Source organism: Fukomys damarensis, unplaced genomic scaffold (assembly GCF_012274545.1).
Source record: "Fukomys damarensis isolate Sample0158 unplaced genomic scaffold, DMR_v1.0_HiC HiC_scaffold_33, whole genome shotgun sequence".
Classification (NCBI taxonomy): Eukaryota; Metazoa; Chordata; class Mammalia; order Rodentia; family Bathyergidae; genus Fukomys; species Fukomys damarensis.
The window spans coordinates 49,890,410-49,901,145 of record NW_022900945.1 but is presented as its reverse complement, the minus strand read 5'-3'; the positions used below and the strand labels follow the sequence as shown (position 1 = coordinate 49,901,145).

At 34.5% G+C, this 10,736-nt stretch overlaps 1 protein-coding gene across 1 annotated transcript in view; it reads left to right on the top strand.

Moving 5' to 3' along the window:
• Nucleotides 1-10,736, top strand: part of Sec22b (SEC22 homolog B, vesicle trafficking protein) — a 26,748-nt gene that overhangs the window by 1,509 nt on the left and 14,503 nt on the right. The window contains exon 2 of the mRNA XM_010623123.3: nt 7,244-7,353. Within this exon, the coding sequence (XP_010621425.1) occupies nt 7,244-7,353 (110 nt within the window). The remainder of the gene's footprint in view (nt 1-7,243; nt 7,354-10,736) is intronic.

The window sequence follows — 10,736 nt, the reverse complement described above, 5'->3', positions numbered from 1 at the left end:
AAAAAAAAAAAAAAAAAAACAATAGTGATACAGATGATAAAGTTGCAGGTTATGCTAAGTAAAAATATTTTATTCATTCTACAAAACAAAGTCTAACTATTCAAATATATTGTGAAAAATACACTACTTTTTCAACTGTAAAAATTTTTTCTTCTGTGACCACTCTGTAGAAGGAACATAGTTGTTCAAATATGCCCAAGAACTTGATCTAAACAAGGGAGATGATACGGATAAATATCATTGAAGGACAAATAGTATGATAAATATTTTACCCACAAAAAGTGATGGCCAGGGATTTAGCTCAGTGGTTTTACTGCCTGCCTCACAAGCTCAAGGGCCTGAGTTTGATCCCCAGTAAAAAAAAAAAAGTGAAAGTGAGGCAGAGATGAATTATCTGATAAGTTTCCCAACTTTTGCATTGAATTCTAGTGTGGGCAAAGAAGACAGTGGATTCAAAACTTACGTAATATTAGTGGACTTCTTCTTTCCACTTTGATACTTTACTGAAAAATTGGTTGACTTGTTATGGTATCTTAATTCGATATAGATCTAATTTGATATAGATCTACCAAGATATGTGCTTTGTTTCATTGACACAGAAAGAAATTTTACACAAAACTATTTTTGTTATTGTAAAGCCATCATGTTTTCCTTTAGGAATTTTGTCTTTGCTAAATTTTTAATGTCTACAAAAAAATGAATCCTAGACTTATTTTTACTATTATAATTGTATACAGAACATTTTGTAGAGTGCCTACTACACACCAACCGCTCTGCTAATCCTAAGTGTATTATTTAATTCAATCCTCATACCATCCATATTAGAACAGATACTATTATTATCTCTGTTTATAGATAAGGAAGCTGTGAGGCTTAGAGAGAATAGATCACTTGCTTAAAGTCACACAGCTAATAATTAGCGTAGTGAAATATTTCAGCAGTGTTTTTTCACTTCAATACTGTTGATAGTTTGGGATGGAAAATTCTTTGTTGTAAGAGGATTGTACTGTGCATTGTAGGATGTCTAGCTACATTCCTGACCTCTATTCCCAGTTGGCAGTAACACCCCCACACCTCTGCTTTCTTATGATAACTCAAAATAATTCCAGATGTTACAAAATGTCCCCTTGGGGCCAAATCACCTGTGGTTGAAAAACAGTGACTTAAAAATCAGTATCTGCCTAACTAGCCTTACTACCTAGCACTGTACTTGACTACCTTGTTCTAAGATTTTTTATTTTTTAAATTTTTTTGGTTTTATTTTGTTTTATTTGCGGTACTGGGGATTGAAGTCAGGACCTTGTGCTTTTGAGGCAGGCCCAGTGCCACTGAGCTAAATGCCCAGCCCCTAAGATATTTTAATGTTGTATTTACTCCTTATCAGTCCAGAATTAACTTAAGAATTGGATTATCTCCACTAGATAGTTTTATATTCAAGTGCCAAAATTGTCCAACCCAGTAATTCAGTAGACTTTCAATTATTTATACTGATATATATATATCAAATACGCTATTAGGTGTTTATTAGATGCCACACCCTGTACAAGTTGTGTTATTACTGGAAATGAAAAGTTATTCAGGTAATTCAGTGGAGAGCAAAGTTCACAAAATAATAGAGAGTATTTTATACACAGTGTTTCCTCTGTGATTGACTAGAAATTTTGGCTGAATGCAGGTGGAGAAATGAGCTTTTCCTCACAAACCTAGACACCCTAACTGATAGCGTATTTGTTTTTCTCCTTTTTTTTATGCTTTCCTTTCAGGATGTTTGCAATTTCTTCATCTACCTCTGTTCTACTTCAAAATTCTTATAGTCTCTTCTTTTTAATTTTGCAGCTCTGTGGAGGGCAGCTTTGACGTAAAGGTGTTAGATCTAACCAGATGAACAATAGGGAGTTGCTCCAAAAAAGCAAACTAGTCTGTTGTGCAGTTAAACTGCTTCTTGCTCCCAATCCTTTAAGGCCGATTATTATAATTACTTGCAGAGGAAAATTGTTGGGTCTTGGTCCCACTGAGTTCACAAAGACTTTTAAGTAAGAACTTAGCTAAAACAGTCCTTAGAAAGGCAAGGGATGGTATTTGATAGAACTAGTTGTCCAGAGGTTCAGTGAGGACAATGAAAAGTGTGGCAAATTACTACCTTGTATCTTTTGTAATATAGAAAGATGAATCTTAAATATACTGTGGGATAAACTCCTTTGTTTCTCAATTTGTCCAGTTAGTCTCATCCACTTCATGGTTGGATTATTAACAGACATCAGTAAAGTTCATTCATCTGTTCTTGATGAAGCAGAAAGCGGAATCAGGAAACCTAAATATTGTTAGGTGAGCTATCTGACTGTATGCCCTTCATGACTTTGACATTAAAAGAAAATTAAAGGTCAGTCTGTAAAGTAGTGGTTATGTTGTTTTGTGAGATCTAGATCACAGTTGCCTCATGTTTTCTTGGACATTTCTTATGAATTAGATTTAACATTTAAATTGTAGGACAATACAGCAGCAAGGTATATTTACTAAAGCAATTTTAAATATAGAAATGGAATAATGTAATATTTAGAGAAGGAGTCCCAGAGCCAGACTGCCTGTCCCTTACTAGCCTGGAGTCCTTGAGCAAGTTTAATATATAAATATAAAATTGGCATAATTTTATTTATTTATTTATTAAGATAATATCTTGCTGTGTTGTCCAGACTAGACTTGAATTCACTGTGTAGCTCAACCTTGCCTTGAAAATCCTTCTTTTTTTTAGTCTCCTGAGTCCAAGTGCTGAGATTACAGACATGTGCCACCCTGCCTGACTATATAATTTGAATCACGTCAGAGGGAAGTTGTAAATATTAATATATAAAGTATTTAGAACAGTGTGTGGCAGAAAGTGAGCACTTAATTTCATTTGCCTGTTTCAGCAGAATCTTTTCTAATTCTGCTTAAATTTCACAAACCAGAAGTGCACACAATACTCTGGGTGCAAATATGCAATAAACAGGAGTGAATGAGTACTTTTTCTCATTATAATATTAGTTCATACTTACATAGACAGTTTAGCCAAAAATACCAAAATGTTATGTTTTTACCTTTAATCTTTACCCAAATTATATCCTTTTGATGTATGATCTTAAACTTGATGAGAGTGTGTGTGTATATATAAAATTAGATAATGGGCAATACTGTAAAATTATTGGACTTCATTTTTTTCCATTAATATTGTGTAAGAATTGAATGCAGGTGGAGAAATGAGCTTTTCCTCACAAACCTAGACACCCTAACTGATAGCGTATTTGTTTTTCTCCTTTTTTTTATGCTTTCCTTTCAGGATGTTTGCAATTTCTTCATCTACCTCTGTTCTACTTCAAAATTCTTATAGTCTCTTCTTTTTAATTTTGCAGCTCTGTGGAGGGCAGCTTTGACGTAAAGGTGTTAGATCTAACCAGATGAACAATAGGGAGTTGCTCCAAAAAAGCAAACTAGTCTGTTGTGCAGTTAAACTGCTTCTTGCTCCCAATCCTTTAAGGCCGATTATTATAATTACTTGCAGAGGAAAATTGTTGGGTCTTGGTCCCACTGAGTTCACAAAGACTTTTAAGTAAGAACTTAGCTAAAACAGTCCTTAGAAAGGCAAGGGATGGTATTTGATAGAACTAGTTGTCCAGAGGTTCAGTGAGGACAATGAAAAGTGTGGCAAATTACTACCTTGTATCTTTTGTAATATAGAAAGATGAATCTTAAATATACTGTGGGATAAACTCCTTTGTTTCTCAATTTGTCCAGTTAGTCTCATCCACTTCATGGTTGGATTATTAACAGACATCAGTAAAGTTCATTCATCTGTTCTTGATGAAGCAGAAAGCGGAATCAGGAAACCTAAATATTGTTAGGTGAGCTATCTGACTGTATGCCCTTCATGACTTTGACATTAAAAGAAAATTAAAGGTCAGTCTGTAAAGTAGTGGTTATGTTGTTTTGTGAGATCTAGATCACAGTTGCCTCATGTTTTCTTGGACATTTCTTATGAATTAGATTTAACATTTAAATTGTAGGACAATACAGCAGCAAGGTATATTTACTAAAGCAATTTTAAATATAGAAATGGAATAATGTAATATTTAGAGAAGGAGTCCCAGAGCCAGACTGCCTGTCCCTTACTAGCCTGGAGTCCTTGAGCAAGTTTAATATATAAATATAAAATTGGCATAATTTTATTTATTTATTTATTAAGATAATATCTTGCTGTGTTGTCCAGACTAGACTTGAATTCACTGTGTAGCTCAACCTTGCCTTGAAAATCCTTCTTTTTTTTAGTCTCCTGAGTCCAAGTGCTGAGATTACAGACATGTGCCACCCTGCCTGACTATATAATTTGAATCACGTCAGAGGGAAGTTGTAAATATTAATATATAAAGTATTTAGAACAGTGTGTGGCAGAAAGTGAGCACTTAATTTCATTTGCCTGTTTCAGCAGAATCTTTTCTAATTCTGCTTAAATTTCACAAACCAGAAGTGCACACAATACTCTGGGTGCAAATATGCAATAAACAGGAGTGAATGAGTACTTTTTCTCATTATAATATTAGTTCATACTTACATAGACAGTTTAGCCAAAAATACCAAAATGTTATGTTTTTACCTTTAATCTTTACCCAAATTATATCCTTTTGATGTATGATCTTAAACTTGATGAGAGTGTGTGTGTATATATAAAATTAGATAATGGGCAATACTGTAAAATTATTGGACTTCATTTTTTTCCATTAATATTGTGTAAGAATATTGTCTCATTATTATACTATATTATTTTAACAGCGCCATAAGATTTCTTTTTTTTTTTTTTTCTGGTACTGGGAACCGAACTCAGGACCTTGTGCTTGCCAGGCAGGCATGGCACCACTGAGCTACATCCCCAGCCTAATTCCATAGTACTCTATCATATGAATATACCAAAAAGATCAGTATTTGGCCAAAAAAGATTATTCCAGTATTATGTTCACAGGAATGGTAATGCTGAGCTAGCATTGTAAAATGTTAGTTGACATATTATAATCTTTACATAGATTTGTCCCCAGTATTATTCATTGGTGTCTTTTCTTTGTTGTCAGTTCCTGGTATTATAACGTGCTTTTGGCCACTATTTCTTGTGGTTGATACAGTTACTGGTCTCATTCTGTCAGGTTGCAGTAATGTTTACAATGCCTTTTAATGAAGTCAAAGGATATTTACTAGTTTTTATCTGACTGGCCTTTTTTCTTTCTTTTTTTTTTTTTTTTTTTTTTGACTGGCATTTTCTGCCATCTGTTTCTTCAGCTAGTCCTTTTAAGGTGTTAATTTGCCTCTACCTTAGACATTAACTTCCACAATTAAGGTTATTTTTAAAATATCACCTCTAAATACATAAGACTTTTGGAGAACATTTTAGATATAAACCATAAATATGAAAATGTTGACATGTGTTATAATGTTTAATTATTTGCAAATTATCATGTTTAATTATTGTACAGTTTAATATATAAAACTGTATACACATGTTGACAGAAATATTTCTCAAATGAATTGCATTATGTAACAAGTCATTGCCGTAACAGCAGGTCTCAAAAAGATAAAACCTACAGCTAATCCTTAGAGGAGATTCTGCCTTCCTCCCTTGGTGTGCCACATACGTATTCGTCTCCTGTTAATATTGAAATTTCCAGTTCACCATCTTTCTGTACTTGTGCATTTCCTGATCTGCCACTTTATCATTTTATCATTGCTTCCTTGCTTTTACTATTAGCTCAGAATACTATCTAGAATTTTAAGATTTTACTTTGTACTTTCTCAGAGTTAGACCTTAGGAGACCCAGACCCCAACAGAACCTAGTATGAACACTTTCTTTTCAACATTTAGTTATTAAACTCTACCAAAGGGAGACTGTGTTCTATCTTTCAATCCAAACTAAATAAATTCAAAATATAATAATTATTTCTTTCCATCACACAACAATGTCCACAAAATAGGTGGCTTATAAAAAACAGAAATTGGGGGGCCAGGGATTTAGCCCAGTGGTGCTGTGCCTGTCTCACAAGCACAAGGTCCTGAGTTTGATCCCTGGTACCACAGGGGGAAAAAAAAAGAACAGGAGTTTATTTTTCCCTTTCTTGAGTTTGGGAAGCCCAAGATTAAGGGGCTAGCCGATGTTGTGTCTATGAGGGGCTATTCCTCATACACAGATAATGTCTCTGCCTGGGTCCTTACAAGGTGGAAAGCAGTTAGCTCTCTGGGATACTTTATAAGGGCCCTAATTTCAATCATTATAGTTCCTCATGAGATTAACCACCTCCCAAAGGTTCTCCTTCCTATAATACCATCATCTTGCATAATGGTGGAAGGGATGCAAACCTTCAAACTGTTGCTGGCCAGACCAGTTTGTGGATGAATGTGCAATGTGTACTTGCTTCACATTCTTCATGCATTTTTCCCCTTTATATCTACTAGGCTACGAAGTATGATTTTTTTCTTTTGAAATGACACTGCTGTAGTTCGAGCAGTAAAGGGGAAAAACTACACAACTCTTTCTCCAGTGGAACCCTCCTTAGTTATAAAAGCGTTTATAAATTTTTCAGAGAAATATTATGTAAAATTATATTATTTTAATGTTACTGTTTTTATTTTTGTTTATATATATTCCTCACTGTTCAGACTTGCTCTCCAGACATGGATGTATGCGGTAAAGGATATTTAACTTTCCAGTCTTTGCTCTACCCTGCTGATGTTTGGATAGTTACAGTCAGTGTTTGTGTAATTTTTCACGCACAGGTATACACATTCAGTTTTGCATAAATGCTTAATAATGCAACATTCTGAAGACGATTCTACTTGATATTGCAGCATAAAAATGAGATTGTCAGCTTTTTGTTCCCAGGGTTTTCTCCTGAGCATGGCGCATGCTGTGTGATTCTCTGCCAGTAATTGTGAAAGTGCAGTGGGTTAGGAATAGGTACTGACCTAACGTTGGAAAGGACATTGAGAGTGCCATAAATGTAGCTGAAATACACGCTTTTGCTTCTTAGCAAATAAAAATATTATCTTTTTGAAGAACTAGATGTTGGGTATTTTCCTTTTGTTCTAAAAGTGGGCCATTTTTCTTTCCTTAAGACAAATAGTATTAACCTATAGATGAAAGAACATAGTGTCCTCATAATATCATATTTCTTACTAATTGGTATAGCTTCTTTCTGTCAAAAATTCTTAAATGAAAGTGTCTTCTTTCAGTCTGGCCGGGACCTTCAGCAGTATCAGAGTCAGGCTAAGCAGCTCTTCCGAAAGCTGAATGAACAGTCCCCTACAAGATGTACCTTGGAAGCAGGAGCCATGACTTTTCAGTGAGTATAGTCCCAACTTCTTCATTATAATTTAAGTAGGAAAGACAGTAATGAAACACCTTATAAGATTGGTAATAATTTTTTTTAAGTTAAAGATAACTTAAGTACAGTCTTTTCTTGGAAGCAACTTCTCTGGCTCTAATTCTACAAAACTGACTCTTTGTTTAATCTGCTTACAATAATTTTAACCCATCAACCTGTGGAAATAAATTCTGTACTCATCATTCAATAATAAATAAGTACTTTAGAAATATTGTAGATATTAGAGAAATGCAAAGTAAAACTACTTTGAAAAACCATTTTATCTGAGAAAGAATGACTATATTAAAAAATCTAGTAATAACAAATTCTGGCCAGGATGCAGGGAAAAAGGAATTCTTCTGTATTGTTGGGAAGGTAAACTAGTACAAGTACTATGGAAATCAGTGTAGTAATTCCTCAAACACCTAAAAATAGAAATTCCATTTGACCCAGCTATTCCCTTCCTAAGTGTCTTCCCAGAAGAGTTAAAATTATCAGAGATAATGCATGCCCATGTTTATAGCAGCACAATTTATAATAGCTATATCTTGGAAACAGTACACATCCATCAACAGATGAATGGATAAGGAAAATCTAGTTTATACACAGTGGATTACTGTTCTGCCATAAAGAAAGATAAACTTGAGGAATTTGTAGATAAATGTTTTTTGTTGTTGTTGTTTTGTTTTGTTTTTCCTGTACCAGGGACTCAATTTAGGACTTTGTGCTTACAAGGCAGGCATGGTGCCACTGGGCTAAGTCCTGGCCCTTGTAGATATATGTATGCAATTTGAGACCATACTGTTAAGTGAAGTAAATCAGACACACAAGCTTAAGTGTTACATGGTTTCTCTTACATGAGAAATCCAAAGTATGTATATGCAAATGAAGAGCAAAATGGAAGTTAGATATATAGGAAGTAGGGAGAGATTCATTTGGTTCTCCAAATTATCTATTCTGTTGTTTCAAAATTATTTTAATATATAATGCTAATTTATTTCATTTACTAGTTTCTCTTAGTTCATTGAAAAGAAAATTTTGTACTAATATCTTTGTTTCTTTATAAGAGAATCTTTTGTCAGTGTCTTGTACTGAGTAAATACTTTGATGATAATAATACATAGCGTATTAACTATTATTTTTTTCTTACTACTTTATTGTATATTTTGCTTTATTGTTTCATAAAATAAAAAGAAAAGAAATATTGTGGAACTAGATCAATACTCTTGCTCAATTTTTTACTATCTTGAACAACTCATATAACTTTCCCAGTTATACTTAACTTCCCTCTATAAAATAGGGAAATAATCATAGAAGTTTTGTAAGGACCTTAAGGGAATCCATATCTATTACTTAGCATCTTGACTTGGCACATGGGGAATAGTCAATGAATACTACTTATGTAGGGAAAAAAAATGTAAGGACTTAGAAGTATCTCAGTCTGTGATTATAGAAATGTGTACAACTGAGAGAAGGATCAAAGGAACTGTTGCATTTTAAATTCTCTACAAGTAACTGGTATTAAGTTTTTAAGTACATGTCAAGTTGGAACCTGATAGGAAGGACTAAATGGGAGAAGAGTACAAGAAGAACATAGGAAAATAAAAAAGGATCAGCTAATTTCTGCCATTTTAAGGACTCAGATAATAAAATACTTAAGTCAAAGAGAAGCTTTGCTGGGTTTTACTGAAAGAAAAAAAAATCTGCTTAATGGGGAAAAAAAAAAGTAAGTATAGAAAAACAAAACTGAGGCCTGTTGATTAAGAAAATCATAGATACTAGCTGGGCATGGTGGTGCACATCTGTAATTCCGGTACTTGGGAGGCTAAGGCAGGAGGATCGCCTTGAGTTCCAGGCTAGCCAGCACTATATAATGAGTTCAAGGCCAGCCTGAACTAATAGTGAGACCCTGTCTCCAAAAAAGAAAAAAAAAAAGATAGATACTACATTTTATAATGTATTAACTTACATATTATCTGAAACATTTTCTACAAATGTCATTTTCAACACCAAAAGATATAGCTATTTTTCTGGGCATGGTGCTGTGCACCAGTAGTTATAGCTGCTTGGAACTCTGAGGCTAGAGCTCAGTTGAGCATGGGTGTTAGAGACTAGCCTGGGCACCATAGCAAGAGCCTGTTGGGAGGTGTGTGGGGGGGAATTAACTTGTATAAATATGTATTGTATATATTTATAGATGCATTTATATAGTACAGTTGGTCTTCCATATCCATGGGCTCTACAGTTGTACATATACATGGGTGCTGCACCTGTGAATTCAACCAACCACAAAGTGAAAACATCTGGAAAAAATTTGTATCTACTCAGTGTTTTTCTTGTCATTAGTCCCTAAACAATATAACAGCTATTTATGTAGCATTTATATTATATTATTATAATTAATCTGGAGGTGATATAAAGTATGCAGAAGGAAGTGCATAGTTTATGTGAAAATACTGTGCCGTAGTATAGAAGGGACTTTAGCATACCTGGATTTCTATATCCATGGGAGTTGTGGAAACAAGGACCTCCGTATCTCTCCCGTGTGCTAGGGAAGAATAGACCTAGGAAAGTTCTCATGGAATTGACAAGAGATGTTCTTCTGCCTTTTCCCTTTAGGACCCTCATAATGTCCTATATTTTACTACCACCAAAGAGCTATTTATTAAAGGTTTTTTTTTGTCAGACCTTGTACTTAATTTTGCTTTCAATGTCCATGCCTTTAAGTAACCTTATCCTCTTACAGGGAGAGAGAAAGACAATATTTAAACCAGTATACTATACTTAGCAGTATTTAAACCAGTATTCTACAATACTTTAGGAACAAGAAATGCTATAATCCAGCCAGGCATGGTGGTGCACACCTGTTAATCCTAGCACTCTGGGAAGCTAAAGCAGGTTTGAGCTCAGTCTGAGCAACTTAGCAAGACCCTGACTCAAAATAAGAAATAAGAGAAGAACTGGAGACCTAGCTCAGGGCAAAGGCCTTCAATTCAATCCCTAGTACCACCCACAAAAAGCTATAATCTAGTGTAAGTAAAATGCTTTGGAGGAGAGAAGGCGGCAATAAATTTCCATTTGTAGTGATGAAGTTTGAAGAAACGGGATAGAACATACAAAGAAGTTTTCACAGAAAAAATTATAGTAGAAGTGAGTATATGAAAATGTAAGGATTTCTCTGTAAAAGAGCATTGCAGGTAGAGATAACAAACAGAATTAGAGATTTTTTTTAAGAATAGCATGCTAGCCGGGCATGGTGGTGCACACCTGCAGTCCTAGCACTTGGGAAGCTGAGGCAGGAGGATCGCTGTGAGTTTGAGACCAGCCTGGGCTACAGAATAAGTTCCAGGTCTCTCAACCAC